The 22,476-nt window shown below is 35.5% G+C and overlaps 1 protein-coding gene across 3 annotated transcripts in view; it reads right to left on the reverse strand.

Moving 5' to 3' along the window:
• Positions 1 to 1,168: 1,168 nt before the first annotated feature.
• The window catches only part of MAP4K3 (mitogen-activated protein kinase kinase kinase kinase 3), a 190,270-nt gene continuing 168,962 nt past the window's right edge, over positions 1,169 to 22,476 (reverse strand). For all 3 annotated transcript variants that reach the window (XM_032652732.1, XM_032652733.1, XM_032652734.1), the window contains 10 exons: positions 18,328 to 18,388; positions 18,129 to 18,246; positions 16,292 to 16,350; positions 15,193 to 15,296; positions 11,027 to 11,198; positions 9,131 to 9,199; positions 8,960 to 9,052; positions 5,986 to 6,056; positions 3,443 to 3,498; positions 1,169 to 2,615 (listed from right to left, as the gene is read on the reverse strand). In XM_032652732.1, the coding sequence (XP_032508623.1) occupies positions 2,528 to 2,615; positions 3,443 to 3,498; positions 5,986 to 6,056; positions 8,960 to 9,052; positions 9,131 to 9,199; positions 11,027 to 11,198; positions 15,193 to 15,296; positions 16,292 to 16,350; positions 18,129 to 18,246; positions 18,328 to 18,388 (891 nt within the window). In that variant the 3' untranslated portion in view covers positions 1,169 to 2,527. The remainder of the gene's footprint in view (positions 2,616 to 3,442; positions 3,499 to 5,985; positions 6,057 to 8,959; positions 9,053 to 9,130; positions 9,200 to 11,026; positions 11,199 to 15,192; positions 15,297 to 16,291; positions 16,351 to 18,128; positions 18,247 to 18,327; positions 18,389 to 22,476) is intronic.

Below are 22,476 nucleotides of genomic sequence, written 5' to 3' on the forward strand. Positions count from 1 at the left end.
TTCTAAGGCGAGTGATACCTGGACCACACTCAGAAACACTGATTTAAATTCAGTGTCGGGCCAGTGGTTTTCATGAAGAGCTGCACATCAAAATCATTTGTACAACTTCATAGAAACATAGATTACTGGGCCTCTCTCTCAAAGACTGATTCCAGGGGTCTGTATAGATAACACACAACCAGTTGTATACATTATCTTCTGGAAATATTTTGAAATGCTTGACAGTTAAACGTGAAAGTTTATTTTTTTTGAGATGTGACCCTTTATATAATTTATAGGACTTGGAAATTAGAAAAAACAGTGGCCTAGAAAAAGGATCAACAACCTTGTCAATAAATGCCCAGGACAGAATACTGATTTCTTGAAAATCTTTTCCATGAGTCTGTTTTTCAATAAACTGATGATAATGTTATACTGATAAAGATGTGTTTTTAAAACAGTCATTATTCAGTTATTAATGCTAAGATTAGTCAGAATGTATTTGAGCAGAGTGATAAATGTACACAACTGCTATGATTATTAACAACTGTATGATTTAGAAGTCACATTTTTAGATAAGGAAACTGTTCTGGAGTTAATTATCCAAGGTCCTAACAACAGGCAGGAGCATTAACAAGAGTAGAAATGTCACCTCGTGATCCCCAACCCAGTTCTTCCCACATATAATCTTCCCCCCCTTGCCTCCAGAACTGCATTCTCCCTTCCTTTCTCTAACCCAGGAGTCAGCAAACTCTTTCTATAAAGGGTCAGATGGTAAATGTTTTAGGCTCTGTGGGTAATATAGTTTTTTGGGGAAAACTGTATTTTTTGCAAAAGCAGCTATAGACAACATGCAAACGAATGTGTTCCAATAAAATTCATTTATAAAAACAGGCATTACGCAGGATTGGGCTGAGAAGTGCAGTCTGCCGAGCCCCGCTCTAACCAAAAGATTATGAATGTTTCACCAATTTTCCTGATCAGGAAATTGAAGATTCTACAAAAGATGCCCTTTTCACAAATGTGGGAATATTACCCCTTTATGAAATTGAGGAGACAGACCAAATAAAAAATCAAGATCTGAAAGATCAGAATGGTTACCTAAGGATTTTAGAATAATTAAAAAAACTTTTTCTACTTAATATGTTTTAGTCTCACTATATACAGATTAAGCCAGATGACAAGCTACTATACAACAGCATGTTAAAAAACATGTTTATTTTACACTATGTACAATCAGGAACATATTTAAAAGCACTGTCAATTAAAATAAATGAAGAACATAAATCACAATTTAGTTTGTTCTTTGTGTATATATTCACATTAAAATATAAAGAACATATAGCAAATAAGAGCCAAAGTGTGCATTTTTCTAAAACTTGGTATATACATATTCCACTGGAAAAAAGCAATCAAAAATGACTTTAACCAAAACTAAGTTCCTGTGATGTGTAGTAACCATTATACTGTTTATATGAGGTAGTAACTAAATTATTTTGGCCAAGTGTTAACACTCTAAATCAAAAGAAACATGAAAATGATCATAAAATAAGGCCAACAAAAGTAAAAATTCCACTAGAAATTTGAACCATTTCGCTCTATGGAATGTTATAGTTCTTCAAAGTGATGATAAGAAACGTTTAGTGTGGACTCTTTGATAATGCTAACTTATACTTTGTGCATACTGTAATTCAGACAACTGCAGTGCTATGTCACGGTACCGCTATTCTGTGATTCAAAAATTTTTTCGAAGGTATTGTTTTTAAGCACAGACAAGCAATCTTACAGGATTCTGCTGAAATATAAAAAGACCAGTTACTACAACAGGGGGTTAATTGGTTTGTTTCACATAGAAAACAATCCAAATACATTTTAAAAAGATGCTGGGGAGCCAAATGCATATTGACGATGTCACAGCTTACTTTTGTGACTTAATACATCACATATCAATACTTTGTGCAAATATAAACACACCAGTGTACTTGCATTAAAATTAAAAACAAGATTATAAAATGATTACAGCCTCCATTGCAATTTTAAAAGTTACAAGATTTATCTTCATATTACTAAATTACATATAATAAAAATACAATAGTGTTAAATGTACGGTTTCATTGCCAGCATCCCATTTTGTAATATAGCCACACCCAAGAATATACTAAAGGATTCTTAAAATATTAATCCCAATTGCATTTTCATCAACATTTACATCTGTACAGAGAAGACACTTAACTTGTACATCTCATAAAATACATTATCTACATAAATTCTTAGTGTATGTCTTCAGCAATATGAAGTTTCACAGAAAAATACTGCCTATATGTACAAAGATTACATAACAGTGAATTAAGCACTTGTGTGGTTTCAATATGCTAAATATATCCATACCACTTAAAACAAAACATTTCCCCATCTTGTCTCATGCCACAATAAATTACAAGCAACTGAAGCCAGGTAACTGCAGCTTTTGTACAGCTTCGAGCATCCGTTAATGTTGCAGTGGTAGTGTTCTTTCTCTCGAGAGCTAACTGTCGAAGCACAGCATTTCTCAGTAACTGTTTTCATGACCTGCGAGGATGTATAAATTGCTATTTGCCGTGGGGTTATCGGTTGGCCTACTTTCCAAAACCACGACCCTAAAATAACAAACAAACAAAAAACATACAAAAAAACAAAGTTATTCTTGAAAACTAACGTTAGCAGAAAATTCTTCCACTGCTTCTTCATTGTATGCCTCTAATAAATGCTCCTTATCTGCTATGTAGGCCGAAACCATTTGCAAATCACTATGATTGAAGAGTCAGTTCCAGCTCTGGGAAGTACACCTTTGTTGCCCACCACCTCCCACCTCTAAGCCAGTGCTGTCCTAAGAGTCAGAGGGGTAAAACCTATTCTAGGAATAAGTTGGGGGAACTTAATTCTTATCATGAATTCTGAAACAATCTGTAGTTCAAGAATCAGAAAGTAAATCAGAATAGAACTTCAAATCCTATTGGTACTAAAACTGAAAACTTTTCTGTTTGCTAGCATATGGTATCTCCTCTTTCTTGTCCTGTAAATCATACTTTAGATATTATGTTTAATGCAAAAGTAGTACTGACAGATCTATACATTCTTTTTTTGTGTGTGTGTGTTTTGTTTTTTTTTTTTTTAAACATCTTTATTGGGGTATAATTGCTTTACAATGGTGTGTTAGTTTCTGCTTTGTAACAAAGTGAATCAGTTATACATATACATATGTTCCCATATGCCTTCCCGATCTATACATTCTTGGTAACTGGAAGATCAGGCACATTCTCAAAGGTTTCATAACTTTCTGACCTGTGAATTCTTATATTATGAAAAATATAATGTTGAATATATTACTGTAGAAATTTCAATTCTCTTAAAAAAGAAACCAGTTTCATGTTGGATTTATAAAACATGTTTAGAACTATGTATTTAATACAACTCCTTTTCATACCTGTCAGATCCAAGCAGTCTGAAAATTCTCGTGCTATCTGAAATTTCTTGTGTTACCTGTTCAATTAAAATATCAATTTAATTTCTGAAATGAAAGGCACAAAATTTTATATGGACATTTAATTTATAACTCTATAGAAGAGAAGCATAAGTCCTAAGATGGAAATAGATCCCTGTATGACTGTTAACTTGTTAAATCAGCACATAAGTGCATCCATTTGTTAGTCCAGGAAAAATCTGGCTAATTTTGAATTAATCATAAAACATGAGAGTAGTACACCATTTGCTGGCATACAGACTGCAACGGAAAAAGTTAAAAGCAAAGCATCTAGTCCGTTTTATTTATCAGAAACCTCCTGTCAGTCACCTTAATGCTAGTAGCAAGACTCTCGCAGTAGTAAGCCACTTAGGTCTGGTCCTTTCACTTAAAAGGCTGCAGTGTGGTATGATGGGACAAACTCACGATTCCAGCTTAAATCCCAGTTCTCCCACTTACTAGCTATGACAATTGCACAAGGTATGTAATTTGTTGGAAACGGTTTTACCTTCTGCAAAATGGGATAGACAGTGTTTACTTTGCAGTGGTATCTTGCAGTATTCTTGTAAGTATTAATGGGTATAATGCCTAGCTAAGGAAATGCTCAGTAGATAACAATTCTCTTTCCCATTTCTTTCCAAGTCTCCTGAAATAATATTTTCTAATGGCATATGTCCTTAAAGAAGTCCTCAGTGTGATCATTCCCAGTTGGGGAGTTAAGACTAAGGCTACAGGAGAAAGAGAAACCCATTGTTTATTGCTTACTGAAAGCAAAACATTCCCAATTATAATGGCAGTACCTTCTCCCCAAAATTTGGCAGGCTGAAAAAACAATTTAATTTTGAAACTGAAATTATTCTGGAAAGAGCAGTCAGTGATTCTTGACTTCTTTTGTAACTTAGCACACCTGAAGGATACAACATGCTCACTTCAGTAGTAACGGTTCATCATCATGATCTTCAAAGTATTCAGTATTTTGGGATTTGCCTACTTGAAGGACATAGCATTTTTGGAGAGGTTGTATTTAGTAAGGGCTGCTTATGTAGTGTGAAAAAGCCCCTCAGGTGATTGTTTGAGCAAACTATCTTTTCTCTTGTATCCTATGATGGCTTTCCTTCTCTGCCTGGTGTTTATTAGCTGTTGACTATTCGTATCTCCAGGCTCCATTCCCTCAGGTGATTAAAAAAAAAAAGAATCTTCCTGAGGTGAGCCCTCTTGCGGGAATTAATCCTAGAAACACACTGGCAGGGGACTTCCCTGGCGGTTCAGTGGTTAAAGACTTCGCCTTCCAACGCAGGGGGTACAGGTTCGATCCCTGGTTGGGGAGCTAAGATCTCACATGCCTTGTGGCCAAAAAACCGAAACAAAACGGAAGCAATGTTGTAACAAATTCAATAAAGACTTTAAAAGTGGTCCACATTAAAACATAAAAAAATCTTAAAAAAAAGAAACATACTGGCATCCACCTTTCTTGAATACTTACCATAAGCCAGGCATTGTGCCAAGCACATCACATACTTCCTTTTGTTTAATCTTAGCAACCCTATGAAATAAGTACTATGCTGTTATCCTCAATTCACAGATGAAAAAATACAGGCAAAGAGAAGTTAAGTGATATGTCAAGGTCACACAGTTACTGAACAGGAGAGTTGAGACTGAACCCGGGTGTCTCCTCAGGAACCCACACTCATGATCATTCTGCTATACTGTTTACTGGTTAGAAGAAATGCTGATCTTAACTACCGACAGTTTAAAACACAAATGAACTATTTTCTTGCTTGAGGCACCTAATGTTTTCCCTTCCCGCCAACGCTCAAGTAAAAGTTACTAATGAGACTGGCTTGGGGTTATTGAAATAACTTAGGATGATTTTACTTGCCTGTAATATTCTAGGGGGCAAGTACCAAGTCTTGTTCATGCTTATAACCCCAGCACTTTCTGGCATAAATGATGAACTGAATTAAACACGTCATATGACTTGGAGTTCAATTATTCCTGGAGTTAAATTAAGGTAGGAAGGACTAAGGAGATAAGAATACCAGAAATAGGCAAGGTGGCTTCAAGAGAAATGTGGAACCCTTTACTTATCGTCTGCATTGGTCATTATTTCTGAAATACAAAGTAGAAAAGGTGCTTCAAGACAGAGAGAGCCTCCATCAGTACTCTTGTTCCAGGTGACAGCCTGGGAAAGTTGAAAGAAAATCAGAGTTGGCTCACTGTTAGCAGTATTTAGGAAGTTCTTGTTCTGAATATAAGGGTGATTATCTGGAAGCACATAAAATATGCACTGAAACTGTTTGACTGAATGGACAGAGAGAGGTTGCTATAAAGTATGCGCCATTAATTTTATCACTAGATTGAATACAGAAAATATCAATAAAATTAGCAAATCAAGTATTCCTTGCATCAATTAGGAATTTTCCAAAGTTAAAGAATATTGTGTGATGTAGAATTTGATAATGCTTCATGACTATTTAATGGACATAATTTTTTAAAAGATTACTTACCTCATTAGATCTAAAACTTCTACCTTGCATTCCATGTTTCCAGAAAGCTAGCACACTGTCCTGCAGGCAAACTAGCAGGCAAGAACAGCTCAGTTACTGTTAATAGTACAAGAGTTCAACTGATAAGCATTATTTCATCCCTCTTTCTACCTTGCATAACAATATTTCAATTAATAACTAGTGTTAGTCATTCCATATTTATAATGGCATCTTTACCATACTGCCTAGAACTACACAGTATATACTATATAGCATAAATACTATACAGACCTTACTCATCTTTTTGATAAGAAAAAGAAAATTCACTGAAAATATTTTTTGCTATAGAAATTTTTGTTTTGATAAAATATTTTAAACATATAGAAAAATATGAGAATAGCCTAAAAACACATGTATCCACCATTTAACTCTCAAATGCTAACATTTTGCCATATTTGCTTTTTGTTTTAAATAAAAATGAATACAGCCAGCATCCCTATAAACTCTTACTCTAGTTGTATTCTAACCTTTCCTTCCTCCCTGAGATAACCACTGTTATGTACTTGGTATTTGCTGTTCTCATGCATGTTTTTACTATTACAACACAGTAAGCTCACATTATCAGTGTAAACTTTATATTGGATGTTTCCAACTTTCACACATTTAGTATGATGAACCAAATGATGTTTCTAATTTTTTTGTTACAAAAATGCTGCAATAAACATTCTTGTACCTCTTCTTAAATACATGTACAAAATTTTCTCTGGGGTAGACACCTAGAAATAGAATTACTGGGATACAGGCATATGTGCCTTCTAAAAATTCTAGTTTTGCTTTTTGTATTTACATACTTAACATATATTTTTGTGTGTATTCAGTGAGGAAAAAGTCTGATTTTGTTTCCTGCAGATAACCAATTGTACTAGCATCATTTGTTGAACAGGACCTCACTTCCCCACTGACATCTGATGTAAATTTCCAATTACACGTAGGTCTATTTCTGAGCCTCTTCTATTTATCCCTGTGTTGATCCCACACTGTCTTAATCACTATGGATTTATAGTAAGTTTCAATATCAAGTAGGGCAAGTATTCATCAAAATGTATTTTACTGTTCTTGGCCTTTAGCTTTTCCATATGAATTTTAAGATCAGCTTATCATGTGGCAGAAAATACCTTACTGGGATTTTTATTGCAAATGCACTGAATGTGTGGATTAATTTGTGAAGAACTGACATCTTTCCCATATTCAGTGTTTCTATCCATGGACGCGGTGTGGTTCATTTGTTTAAATCTTCTTTTATACTTTTAAACAATAATTTGGAATTTCCTAGATGATGGTCTTAAATATGTTTGATTACATGTCTTACTGGCATATCAGAAAGCTATCCACCTGTGTTACTCATATCTAGCAACTCTGAATTTTCTTATTGGTTCTAACAGTTTAGAGTTGTATATTCTAGTAGATATTCATACCATCAGCAAAAAAAGGACTTTTTACTTATATCTTTCTAATCCTCATAGTTCCCTTTTCATAGTCCAATGAGACTATGTTGAAATGCGATGATAGCAAACATCCTTATCTCATTCTCCAACTTAATGGGAATTAGTTTAACCATTAAACACAATACTTTTAATAGGCTTTGCTAGATGAAGGACATTTCCTTCTACTCCTAATTTCTAAAAAGTTTTTTTTTTTTTTAAAAATCATGAATGACAGATTTTACTGAATGCTTTTTGTGCATCTACTGAAGAGTTACATAACTTTTTGCTTTTAATCTTTAATGTGCTACATTACATAAATAAATTTTCTGGTGTTGAACCAGCTTTGCTTTTCTGAGGTAAAGTCTACTATTTGATGATATGGAATTCTATTTGCTAGTATTTTATACAGATTTTCCAAAATCTATTTTCATGAGATTGGGTAATTTTGTTTTCTGTATAATTTAACTGATTTTAGTATCAATAGTGTTAAACACTGATTTATTCTGCATTCCTTCTTTGTCTACAATCTGAAGCAGTCTGTAGAGCACAGGAACGATTCCTTCTTTCAATGGTGGATAAAAAACCCCTATAAAACCACGAGGCCTTATGTGGGGAGAGTCTTCATTAGTAGGCACCTCAAACCACAAGCCTGGCTCTGCTTCTCCATCTCCTGTGGGACACTGCTAGTCTTCTTTACCACTCAGGAGTGCATACTAGTTTGAGTTTCCGTTCTTTGTCTTCTTTATTGAGCTAGCTATGTGTTTTTAAATATGGATTCCATTTGAACATCTTGAGCAGATGTCCGTCAAAACTGACTTGTTATTATCATCAGTGTTTGCTTGTTGGGAGAGAGGCATTCTAACTGGGAGAAAGAATAAAAGTAGGACCAAGAATAAGACAAATGAACTATCTGCCCTCGGCCCTACCGTCCGCCAATGCATATACATGCAAGTATCTTTACTGATAAAGGACACCAGAAAAACTGTGTATGATCATTTCACCTTACTTTTCCTGAATGTAATCATTTTAGAATACTGATTGTGTAAGAAATCCATTTTCAGAAAAAACTCATCAAGCAAAATGTAAAAACGGCAAGAAGGAAATTCCACATACTTATGGATCTCTCTGATCAGGAGCTACAACAGCAAAAATACAATAGACTATACTGAGTACTAAATTTTAAAGTACTTATAGGGGAACTGTGCAGGAGTCTGGAGAAAATGGAAATTCACAACTAGGTTATGAATAATGATATTTAATTATTTATTTTGAAAATGCCAAATCTGTAGGGAAAATAACATTATTTACAGATTATGTCACGGTTGTTAAACTATTTTAGAGAATATGTAAAAGCAAAGACTGATATTCACCTCATATTCATTACATCCTACAATTTAAAAGAATGAGTGAGCCCTTAGTAATATATTTTTATAATTTCAATTAATTATTAGACAAATTATTTTAAGCAGTTCATAATGCAATCAAACAAGAAACACAAAACTCTGGCTTACCTATTGATTCAATCTGGAAATCAAAGGTGAGTTCTGATGATAGTTTTCTGCTAGATTTTAATCTTCCTTGCAGATTTACTATTTTTATACAACCTAGAAAGAAAAAAAGTCACTCAGAAACTAAGATAAAAAAAACTCATTAAGATAAGATATTCATAAATAAAAACTTACAGTCTAAGCATACAAGAATGGTATCTCTCTCCAGCTGGGTTACATGAGTAACACTTGTCTGTGGGGTATCTACAACACAAAAAACTCGATAAAACTTACAGAAAACAGTAATATTTAAAGCAGAGACATTAAAAAAAGAAGAATTCTGAACATCACGGAATTTGAAATGGATATATATTTTTAACTATACATATGTAGTGGTTAAGCCAGGCGGCTTGGATTCAAAATTTGATGCAAGAGCTAAACTAAGTGAGTGCTTAATGGAGGGTTAGCTATTGTCATTACTATTGGTGATGCCACTGTTTTATTCATATGTGAAATGAGGAGTCTAATCTTCTATATTATGGCAATGATTAATTTCTGATTTTAAGCTTAGAAGGCCAGGGGCTGTGCTGTGTACATACTTCTCAATATTTGTTGAATGAATGAATCAGAGAGTCAAACAAATAACTTCAGGTCCAAATGAGTTAAGAAGAAAACTGAAGTATTTTGAGAAGTCTGAAGCACCATAAAAATGCATAGAGGCCCTATTTTTATAATAATGATTTAAGAAAGTTTTCACAAACTGAAAATGTTTAAATGACACAGTTTTCCAGGAAGCAACAAGTAGGATATCCCAAGCTTTGTATGAACATCAAAACTGAAACTGCTAAACTATAGGCCTTTGTTTCTGGAGAGTGGGTCTGATCCAAAGTCTAGCTTGCCTGTTTTCTACTTCCTACAGTATTTAGAATCTTAATAAATCCATGGATGGCTGTATTTCAGACCTTCACACGTATTTTAGACCTGGTACTTCTGTAACTAACCAGGGTTGGAAGGATATGGAATAGGCCTCCTGTACATCAGGTCAACGAGATCTTTGTGACTCTTACACACTTGGTGAAAATTAGTCAAGAAGAAGCCAGTCTAGCATTACTAGATAGAAAGCCAGGAAAATGAGATTTACAAATTGCTTATAACAATTAGTTCCCGAACACTGGAATCCTTTGGAGATCTGCTGACACCCAGCTGCTGGTCCCAGATATTCTTTTATTTAATCGAGGGTGTGACTTGAGGTATCAAGAGTGTTAAAAGCTTCTCAGGTGGATTCTAATGTGCAGCAGAGTTTAGGAAGCCACTAGCTTATAATTTCAGCTGATATAAAATCCTAAACATACTTTCTGTCTCTTACTCTGTCTCATCATCTCAAAACCAGAGATGAATTATATTTGTCATGTTTAACTTCTAATAAAGGGATTTCATTATGGTAAGAGAAGTAATCAAAAGTTCCTGGGAAGGAAGGGACAAAATTCTTTTGTCAGGAAATGAGGCCCTTCATTCAACAATTAGTAGAAAAGGATTTAAAATTAAAATGCTTGGGAGAACTAAGACAACTGAAATTCACTAAATAAAATATTAATCAACCAACAATCCCTTCTTGTTAAATAGGGAGGAAGAGATTAGAAAGCAGGAGTTCACCCCGTGTCTCAAAGGGAAGATGGGCCTCTAAAGAGAGAATTTAACAGAGAACTTAGGGGCACCAAAGAGAAGCCACAATAATGTTGTCAAGGGCTGGCCATGTTTTCTTTCAGTAATGTGTCCTCAAAGGAAAGCTGTTTCAAGTCCCCTGGGATTCAGCAAGCCATGAAATTGTCTTTAGACTTTTGTGAACGTCTGTGATCATTTTTTTTCAATGACAAAAAAACTGTCTCAATTCTTTTCCTTTTGTGAACACTCTTTCAGGCTTCCAACAAACTCCTGACTAATCAATATTTATTGGCAAATTGGTTCTTTAACATTTCCCTTAGTTGCCAAAGACTCTGAACAAAGGGCCTTTGCAAGATCTTTAAAAATAACCTTTGCCTAATGAAAGATATAGTAAATTTATTACTTAATAATTCATTAAAAATCACAAACCTGATTCTGTAAACCATGAAGAGGTAGAATTTGGATTGACGGTTTCAAATCGAACCACCTGGTTGAAGTCTCTCCCTTTACTGACACCAACGCAAACTAAAGGGTACTCCTGTTCAGGAACGACCAGCATTTCAAACATTCTAAGTGGACACGGTATAGGAAAATCTATGTGCTAGAAAAAACCAAAATATATTAAACAAAGGAAAACAAAAGCAAAAAAAATTTCATGAGAACACTAATAAGAATTTTTAGTTTTATGAGAATATATAAAATAGTACTTTCTACTATAAAGATTGCTTCTTCGCACAGAAACTCAGGTATGCAGAAAATCTAAATTAGAAAGTATCTTTATAAAGAATTTAGGTTAAGCACTGTAAAATATTTTTAAGTTAAAAACCACACATTTTTAGCATATTGGGGTGAAACAGACTTACAAATCACCTGTCCAACCCTCTTTTTTCAGAGTTGGAAACTAAGACCCAGCAACTGGGTGGCTGGCCCAGGGTCCCCCCTGCCCCCCACCCTGTGTGGCAGTCTCCTCTCTCCTAATCCCAGGCTGCTTCAGTATTACTCCTCTGCCTTCTTAACCAGCTGAGCAAACATGGATGAGAAAACTGAAATGCTAATGAGCAAGAGACATTCCCCTTAGAAGTGTGGACAGAAAAAAAAAAACAACCACAAATAAGAGAAATTTAGCCCTGTATTTCAAGTGATTCTATTTAATAAATTAACTTAGTTAAAATGCAACCCACTTTAATTTTACATAAGTTTAAAATTATTTTTATTTTGCCACAAAGAGACTAAATTCACACTCTGAAAGTTTGGAAAAATAGAGGAAAACATTAACTTCATTAGTAATCAGGGAATAAAACCAAGATAACCATACACACCCGCCAGAAGAACGACAATAATAAGGGTTACTCAGAGAAGAGCAAACAAATGCTCCTAACGCTGATGGTGGGAGTATAAACTGGTGTGACCACAATGGTTAATTACAATACCTATTAATGCCGAGATACACATCTCTTAGAACCCAGCAATAACACTCTTAGTTATACACTCTAGAGAACATGACTACATGCACCCACAGGAGACATGCAAAAATATGCACAAGCTGCATTGCTCAGAATAACAAAAACTGGAAGTAACCCAAATGCCTATCAATGGTAGAATGGATAAAATGATGACACATTCACACAATGGGATATTAGACCACAGTGAAAATGAACAAACTATGGCTATATCCAACAACTACACAAATATAATGTTGCACAGAAGTAAGACCCAAATGAATGTATACTTTATGATTCTACTTGTATACAGTTGAAATATCAGGTAAAATTAATGCTAATGTTTAGAAGTGCATGCTTACATGCAAACAAGGCAGCTGTTTTGTAGGGGGTGCCATGGGGAGGTCTGAGGTGCTAGCAACGTTCTTCTTCACGATAAAAAGGTTTTTAAAAAATATATTGGTCTTAACACATATTTTATTAAGTCTACTCTTAATATATTTTATATTTTTGTTGCTCTTATAAATGGGCCGTGTTCCATTATACTTCCCAAATGGCTATTGTTAGTATCTCTAAAAACTACTGAAACTGATTTATTTTTTACTCTGGTAACTCACTGTAAATTCTAAAGAAAATAAATGATAGAGAAAATAAACAGGTGAAATGGGGCTCCCATAACTACTAGTCTTAAAGTGTCAGAAGATGCAGTGTGGTCCTCATGGCTGGAACGTGAAGCTCTGTGCACACCTGTTGTTCCCACATTCTTCCTTCCCTGTGAATGCCCAAGTGCCCCCATCCCAGAGGTCTAGACACTCCTTCACGAACACTCTCCAAACACCCTCTCTGGGAGCATTCCCACCTGGGGATATGCTATGGATAAAATCTGTCCTATTTTTAATAAGGTAAAACATTTAAAAAATTTCTCTTTGAAATGTGGAAAGAGCAGTAAGACAGGAAGAAAACAAATGCTTCCGTATTTTTTCCTCAGTAAATATGAAAACCAACACATTGTGAATACTTCTACTTAGCTTCGAACAATAACTAAACAATATGTATAAGTCATTAACAGAAGAGGATTCCCATATAACAGTTTAAAATCCAGTCGCTACTGGTGATGGTCCTTGAGGGCAGTGACTCCACGTCTTACTCTTTATCTCTCTAGTTAAACAACACTCTGCCTGATTCGTAATAAGTACATGAATGTCTGCTTCAATTTATAACTTTTATTTACATTGAAAATGTAGTCTACAGAAGCAAAAACTTATTCAGAAATCTCATGAGGAGGAAGTATATGGAAAGCATAAGAATGTTTTTGAACATATCTGGTAAGAGTTGTAGTATAGAAAACATCAAAAATACTAATTGAGATAATGCCAAACATAGAAACAAAATATACATATAGAAATCTTGAAGAAGAGACACAGAGAAAGAACTGGGTTAAGATGAAGGGAAATACATAGGGGCGTGTAGCTCAGGGAGTTTAAGTGGGAAGAGCAAGAAGTCGTGAAGGAGGCCTGCAAGTAGAACTGTACTGTAAGTCTAACATCCTAGAATACTGGCAACAGGCCTCATCAGTCAGGGGCAGGCTCCCTGGTACCATCTATCCGGAAAAGAGAAAACATGGATGGATAATTTTTAAGCTTTCCATGTCTTCAAAGTATATTTTCTCTCTTGCATGCTCTTAATACATAAAATTCCTTTAACAGAGAAAAGGGTCTTTCATTATGTATTAGGATAAATAGTTTAACATATCAGGTAACACATAAAATTCATTCATACTAAGGTTTAATCAGACTATTAGTATCCATGAACAACTGATGTAATGAAACTGTTTTCATTCTGATAGATGTTAGGAATGAAAGGACTAGGAAGGACATACTAAAAGAGACTAAGGAGGAAGACAGGGAAGGAAAGGGCTGTAGAAAAATAACTACATACACTTTACCACTCCATCTAGGATACGCCATGCTTTTTGTCAAACAGGCAAGAACAAAGAGGAACTGAGAACAAAACCATGTGGCCAGAAATGGGCTGGGTTCAGAAGCTCTGCTTTGGATAATTTATAAGGCTATTTTCCCTTTCAGTTTTTGGTTTAAAGAATTTTTGTTTCAGTGAATTTATTTGTGGAAATATTACCTCAATGGGTTGTAAATTCTTGAAACTCTTTTTTTCATTTCTTTAGCCCTAGTTAATTTTGAGGTTAATAAATAATGATGTGAAAATTAAAACTAGGTTCCCCAGTCACTCATAAAATTTTACATAACAGAAGCCAATACTTTAAACATCCTAACTCTATATTATATAATTGAGGAGGAATGCACTCCAATTATATTCCGATCCCAACTTCTATGGAGATATCAAATGCTCATGAAATAAGACTACTTAATCTATATAAAATAGTGAAGAAAATAGCTTAAAAATTCCATTTGGTATTTCCTTGGGGTGACTGAGCCAGCACTTCATACGTTTTAAGTTAGTTTTTCCTCTAAATTTAAGCTATAGCTAAATAATATTAAATGTTTTAAAAAATATTCATTAAAGGGACCTCCCTAGTGGTCCAGTGGTAAGACTCTGCGCTTCCATTGCAGGGGGCGTGGGTTAGATCCCTAGTCACGGAACTAAAATCCCACATGCAGCACAGAGCGGCCAAAAAATTTTTTTTTTTCTTTAAAGGTTCTAGAGAAACTAAGGCACAAAACACCATCCATGGGAAGGACTGGGAAAATTAATACATAGGCATATATCCAAAACAAATAATTTCCCCTTCATTATGGTTATCCCTTGACTTTTTAAGGCCAAATGCCAACCCGCAGGTTGTCCCTCTGCTGTGATAGAACAGGTCAACCAGATAACATATTCAAACAGTATTTCACTGCTCTCTTAGTACCTCCTGTTCTTGACATCAGACTGTGTATGTGATCCAGTATTTCCAGCTCCCATTGCCATATCCCTGAACTATTTATCTAGTCTCTTTCAAAACTTCTATCAGGCCAACTGAGCTTTTTATAATTGGGCAGATTTTCATTACTCTGCCATATAATCCAAAATTATTACATTAAATCTTGAGAATTAACTGGAAAAAAAAAGTTTCTGAAAGAACAGGAAAACTGACAAGCTTTTATACTAAAAATGACTTAGGTTGACATTCATGCTTACCTTAATTAACATAAATTTCTGCATTGGTTCAACCCATTCTAATAGAACAATGCTAGTTTGAAGTGCCCCACATAGGTATTTGTGGCCTGTGTAAGGATTTCTCACTGTCAAGGCAAAAAAAATATGTAAGTTTTCTTATAATACAAAAAAGTCCTTACAGTAACAGTTGCATACTTCGAAAACAAACAAAAGTTGACTGCCAGTTCAATTTCTTAATTAGACCGCAGAGTGAAAAAGAAATGCTGTTTCAGGTAGTAGCAGGAAACTCCCTTATCACTTGCAGGATTTTTATTTGTATTCCCAAGTGAAAATGCTGGTCGTTATGGGGCCTGGGGGCGGGAAGAAGAACTTGAGGTCTTGTGGTAGCAGAGAGATTAGCAAGATCCTGAAGAAAGGGTCTAAGTAGGTTTGGGGAGAACTTCCCAAATTGATAGCTGCAGCACATGTAGGGGCAGGTGATTCAGGGTGCTTTTTGGTAGTCATGTTCAGAGGCAGTAATGCCTTGGGCCGCACTACATGAAGACATTAATCAAATCTCAAGATACAGGTTTACAAATAATAAAACTGAATTGCCTCAGAGTTTTTTAAGGGAGGAAAGGAAACTGTTTTTGGTTTTCCCTAGATGCAAATCAACCAGCTAGATGTTACGGGCGTTGGGGAGGACTTTCGGCTAGTGGTGTGTGATCAGGGAGACTATAACCTTCACATCACAAGCATAACGTTTCATCTATTAAAGGTATGAGAATAAATAATAAGTATGCTGAGTGAATAAATGTAGTCTCATAAGCCATTACAAAGCAAAATGGTGAATGATCAGTAACAGGCTCCTTAGAGAACAGGATGTGATCAAGTACTGTAATAAAGTCATTCTCCATTTATCTAGTCAATAAATTATCTGCAAAACAACTACATGTGCAAGGTACTATATGAACATAGAATGACCAATACATTTATTTTATTTAAAAGGGAAAAATAAACTATTACTGGCAGAACGTCCTGGAGTAGTACTTTTACGCTAGATTTAAAAATGTGCCTCACAGCATCTTCTTACCCACTCTGCAAAGCAGGAGAGCTACATGATTTTGGACAGTTTACTTACCAACACAACACTTCTGACACCACTTGGTTTCAGGGATTTTTGCTGATACAGCAAATTTCCTAAATGGAAATGGAAATGGAAATGAATATATAATACATGTAGGCAAAGTTAGTATATGAAAATATAGTACGGTTACAGTTCAGTGGAGAAAAGATGAGTTGTTTAAAAACTGGTCCTGACATAACAGATCATCTATTAAAAATAAGAATAAATTGGATATCTTTCTCAAGTCCCCCTAATCAATTCCAAATGGATTAAGGATTTAAATATGAAAAACAAAACTATAAAATATTTACATTTTAGAATACGACCTTGGGATTTCTTTTTTTTTTTTTAAGTCTTTTTATTGAATTTGTTACAATATTGCTTCTGTTTTATGTTTTGTGTTTTTGGCCGCAAGGCATGTGCTCCCTGACGGGGAATGGAACCCACACCCCTTGCATTGGAAGGCAAAATCTTAACCACTGGACCACCACGGAAGTCCTGGGATTTCTTTTAAAAATGCAAAAATAAATCATACAGGAAAATACTGATAAATTGCTATTTCTTTCACTGCTCTATCCTTAGCACCTCAAACTATGAGTGGCATTCAATTTGTTGAATGAATTTGTTTAAAACATTATTAACTTTGGTTTACCAAAAGACACCACTGAGAAAGTAAAAAGATGAGCCACAAACTGATATAAGAATAGCTCTCTATTCTGACAAAACGATATCAAAAAGTTAATGCATTAACATTTATGTGCCTTACATTCTTTGGGGGCTCTTTACTTTTAAAGCTTGGAGGTCAGTTTCCATGCCGACAGGAATTTAGGATTATCAAGTTAGAAAGCTGAATGGAGTCATACTTTAAGTAGGCAGAAAAATAGCAGCACAAAGTGGCAGCTGGGAGAAAAAGAGGGGCACATAAACTGTACAGGAGGAAAGAAACTTCCTGACTAGTCATAGGAGCAATATCCCTAAGTCCAACTACAGATATTATAATACAAGTGTCATAAATCAAGTTCATAATCATAACTAAGTCACCATGAAAAGATCCAGTTAAACTCAGTGTAATCTATTTTAAAGACAGAAAAGCTTGCAGTGTATTTTAAAATGATTTTCATCCAAAAGTTAATTTTTTAAAAGTTTTTGTGCACGAAGGGGCAAATGTTAGCTATACTGTAAACTCGGCAATTAACAACAATAGATTTTCAAGGTACTTAAAAGTTAAGGTTCTACATTAGTTGCTTTACAACTAATATTGTAAAGGAAGAATGGTTACATTATAAAGTTTTTGTAAAATACAATTTATACCAAACTCAAAAGATTTTTACTCAACAAATGAGGCCCAATATAATAATAACCAAAAAGAAGAAAGAACATAACTAAAAATCCCTGAAAGTAGAAAAGCAAAAATCTCGATTTCTAAGTAGTAATTATCTTCTAAAAAAATCTTCATTTAATAACTCACTTAAATTTTCTAAGTTTAGAAACTACTTGGAGAAAATTCATTTTATTCAGACTGACACAAGTAAGTCAAAACCACTATATGTGACATAAAATTACCAGCAAATTACATGAAAAAAAATATTTTTAACCTTGTAGAAAAACAATTAAAAACTCAGAAAGAAAATAAGATATATCAAATATCTACTTGATATAAGTAGAAAGTATAAAGCAGAAAATTTTAGAAGAATGTGATAAACACTTGTAAAAATACATTACTTCTTACAGTTTTTCATTACACGTGATTTCTACAAACCCGTGCTTTTTCAATTTCTGTAGTATATCTATTTTTTAGAATGAATTAACATATTATCTCTAAGGATGAAAACATAGTTAAATGTACAGTTACCTTGGCAGTATTCTGTCGGGGAGTTTGTGTGCTGGAATAGAAACAGGTAACTTTTGCATTTGTCTCGCATAATCAAAAAGCCCTGGTAAATTATGGGAATAAAGCTGAGAAGCTTTACCTGCAGAGAAAAATATATGTCATAAAAGCTGATAACATAAATAGGAGCAACTGTAAGGTATTTAAAAACTGAAAGACTTACCAGATATTGATAGTAAGCAATTGTTCATTACATACAACCATGTACACCTTCGGGGGAATAGCTGATTTAAAAAAAAAAAAGCACAAAGTTTCAAAGGATAATAGATAATAGCAGTGTAAATATGTACATATTAACCATGTAGCTATCATATCATTAGGCCAGTTCTTAAAAAAGAAACTTATTTTTAATAGAAATTCATTTTATAAGGCAAGTAAAACAAGATGCTACACATAACATATTTATATGGAAGAAAAATAAATTAGCAGTGTAATTTCATTATCTAAGTTCCAACATGACATGATTAGCTCCACTCTCCTTATGGTTAGGACTACATAATCCCAAACTACACAGGGAAAAGGACATTTTCAAACAATGTCTATTCCTTTATTTTGGTTCTGGGGTTTTAAATAATTAAGACTCTCCTGTGTACTTCCAAAAAACGGTCTTATCTAGGCATATGGACATGCATGGCTTTTGGAGCAGAAAAGAAAAAAGGATCACGGTGTGGTGAAACACAGGATGTGGAAATAGTAGGTATGGAGGAAAAAAGGGCCAAGAGAGAATATGATGAAAACTTACAAATCATAAAGGACATATATATGGAATTCATTACTGAAATCTAGCACATAAGAACTGGGAGACACCTCTCTGTAAGCTTTAAGGTGATTAGTATTTTGGGTAAAGAAAGGGATTTCATGAAACATATATTTTGAAGGAGAAAAAACAAATGCTCTCATTAACACATTTCATATGCATATCAGTGGTTCTCAAAGTGGTCATTGCACCAGCACCATCAGCATCACCCGGCATTGTTAGAAATGAGAAATGCAAATTCTTGGACCTCATCTCAGAGCTACTGAAGTAGAAGCTCTAAAGGTGGGTCCAGCAATCTACGGTTTAATCAGCCCTCCAGGTGATTCTGTTGCATATTGAAGTTTGAGAACCACTGATGAATGTAATTAAGCATTGTGATTTAACAAGTTTGGTTGCTGGGTTTGCCCTGACAATTCCTACTAGGTTACTCCAAAACAGACTGGGATGAGGGTAGGGAACAGAAAGAAGGAAAGAGACTAATGATGAAACATATCAAGGTCTCTAAGGACATTACGTTAAAAAAGGCTTTAAAAGTCACAATGATGGTCCTGAATAATTAAAACAGAAGTAATAATAAAAGGGTGAGAAACAAAGTAAAATCTATTTTTAATAAAACCTGTTTCATTTATTTGCAAAATGTACCCACATAAAACACCTAATGTCTCCAAGCAAGTAAAATGTGGCACTGCTATGTTTTTTTTTTTTGGGCTGTCCTGCGTGGCTTGTGAAATCTTAGTTCCCCCACCAGGGATTGAACCCATGCCCTCTGGGTTCAATGGATTCAATCCCATTGAATTGGAAGCGCAATTCAATGGGATTGAATTGGAAGCGCAGAGCCCTAACCACTGGACTGCCAGGGAAGTTCTGCTATGTGGGTTTTTTAAAAAAAATATTTATGTATGTATGTATTTATTTAGTTGTGCCGGGTCTTAGTTGTGGCAGGCAGGCTCCTTAGTTGTGGCATGTGGGCTCCTTAGTTGCAGCAGCTGAGCTCCTTACTTGCAGCTCACCAACTCCTTAGTTGTGGCATGTGAACTCTTAATTGAGGCATGCATGTGGGATCTAATTCCCTAACCAGGGATCGAACCTGGACCCCTGCATTGGGATTGTGGAGTCTTATCCACTGCGCCACCAGGGAAGTCCTCCCGCCAAGTGGTTTTTAATTTTAGAAAACTTGCCTATAACCGTGCCTCAGACTGCAAGAACATAAACAACATTTCCTGCTTTATGCTCTCATAAAAGTTTCACAGAAAAATTGAGAATTCATTGGCTATATTGAGAAAATTAGGCAGATAAAAAAAAGGGCAATGACTAATTCCAAGTCACATACCAGTATATGTTACCAAAGGAGCAAGAAACTGATTTTTATTTAATTCAGTGTTGAAGTGAGTTTATTTCCATAAAAATACATATTTACAAAGTACTACAAGTACCAAACCAAACAAATTTATCATGGGACTATATATTTGTAAATATAAGTGAGTTTATTTAATACAAGCATATATAAAGTACCAGGATAAGACACAAATTCCTTTGGTAATATCAACACAGGGACAATGGAAGAGTATTTATGCAAAGTTTTATTAAGTGTTGGATTTTCACTTCGGATTTTCATTTTTAGCCACGTTTAATCAAACTCTAAAGCTTTTCTAGATTTCTAATGCCTATTTCTCTTAGCAAAATAGGCTCTGGATGAAATAATCAGTTTAGTAAAGCTATATAGTGCTTAAGAAGAGTAGGTTCTGGGGACTTCCCTGGTGGCACAGTAGTTAAGAATCCACCTGCCAACGCAGAGGACACGGGTTTGAGCCCTGGTCCGAGAAGATCCCACATGCCGCGGAGCAGCTAAGCCTGTGAGCCACAACTACGGAGTCTGCGCTCTAGAGCCCATGAGCCACAACTACTGAGCCCAGGCGCCACAACTACTGAAGCCTGCGCACCTAGAGCCCGTGCTCCACAACAAGAGAAGCCACTGCAATGCGAAGCCCGCGCAACGCAACGAAGAGTAGCCCCCGCTCGCTGCAACGAAAGAAAGTCCACGTGCAGCAACAAAGACCCAACACAGCCCAAAATAAATAAAATAAACAAATTTATTTAAAAAAAAAAAAGGAAGAGTAGGTTCTGCATTTTGCCTAGATTTAGACAGCTGCTTTCTCATTGACTCTGTGACCTTGGATAACTGACTTATTTCTGTGTCTCAGTGTTCTTATTTGTAAAATGGAGCTCCTATCCCCACACTGCTGCTGCGGTGAGTGAACACGATGTTCCTTGTAGGTGTAAGATGCTTAGAAGACTGGCGTACATGGAGCACTCCGTAAATGCTAGCTATAAATAATAACAGCAGAAAGAGACTTGTAAATCAAGACCCTGTGCTGTGTCATTTTCTCACCTTTCAGCATCTTCCCCTATCTAGCAGACTCATGCCACCCAGTTTCTTTCCTTAGAGTACAGAGAAAACCAGCCTAATAATCAATTTCACAGGAAGATGGAAAAACTTAAGATCTCACACATACGTGTTCTCTACTCTTATAGGCTTCCTCTGGGAGGGAAAACATTCACCTTGATGGGTGTGTTTAGCTCAGAAAAGATTACCGTAATAATGTAATTTCAAATGCTAAAGCACCTAAGAAGGGGAGTTACTGCAGAGTGGGAATGGGGGGAGTTGAAGGTACCTTCACTTAACAGCCCCTTAAATTAGGTTGATAAATGCTTACCCCATGTAAACATGACATTGGTCTTGTTACTTACAATTAATATTGTTACCAGTACTATGATTTTTAGGTATCTTATTATATCCAAAAAAATTTACCACTTTTGACTGTTATTTACTAATTATTATAAATAACAAGATCCTTTTCTTTTCTCCCTAGTTCATATGTGTTTTTCAGCCACTTCACTGTATACCTCCTTCCAGATTAAGATTTAGAGTAAGTATATCAGTTAAGGATCTTGTTAGAAAATCTGTTTAAAAAACGTTGTGATGGGCTTCCCTGGTGGCACAGTGGTTTAGAGTCCGCCTGCCGATGCAGGGGACGCGGGTTCGTGCCCCGGTCCAAGAAGATCCCACATGCTGCGGAGCGGCTGCGCCCGTGAGCCACGGCCGCTGAGCCTGCGCGTCTGGAGCCTGTGCTCCGCAACGGGAGAGGCCACAACAGTGAGAGGCCCGCGAACCGCAAAAAAAAAAAAATGTTGTGATGAGAAAAGATGGAAATGTTTAGTTTTGAAGAAATTATCATTACTTATGGATTTTTCTATTTTATTTGTAATCGATTTATATTAATAATGGAGAATTAGTCATACATCTCACAGGCACCCAAAACTCAACGTGACCAAACTGAATGCATCATTATTCCCTTCAAACTGACCTCTTCTTCTGTATACCACATCCTGCCAAGTTGTACTGTCACTCATCCACTCAAGTTGGAAAACTGAAGTCAACCTAGATTTCTTCCATTCTTTTTTTTTTTTTTGCGGTACGCGGGCCTCTCACTGTTGTGGCCTCTCCTGTTGTGGAGCACAGGCTTGGGACGCGCAGGCTCAGTGGCCATGGCCCAC

The sequence above is a fragment of the Phocoena sinus genome, chromosome 13 (genome assembly GCF_008692025.1).
Source record: "Phocoena sinus isolate mPhoSin1 chromosome 13, mPhoSin1.pri, whole genome shotgun sequence".
In the NCBI taxonomy this organism is placed as follows: Eukaryota; Metazoa; Chordata; class Mammalia; order Artiodactyla; family Phocoenidae; genus Phocoena; species Phocoena sinus.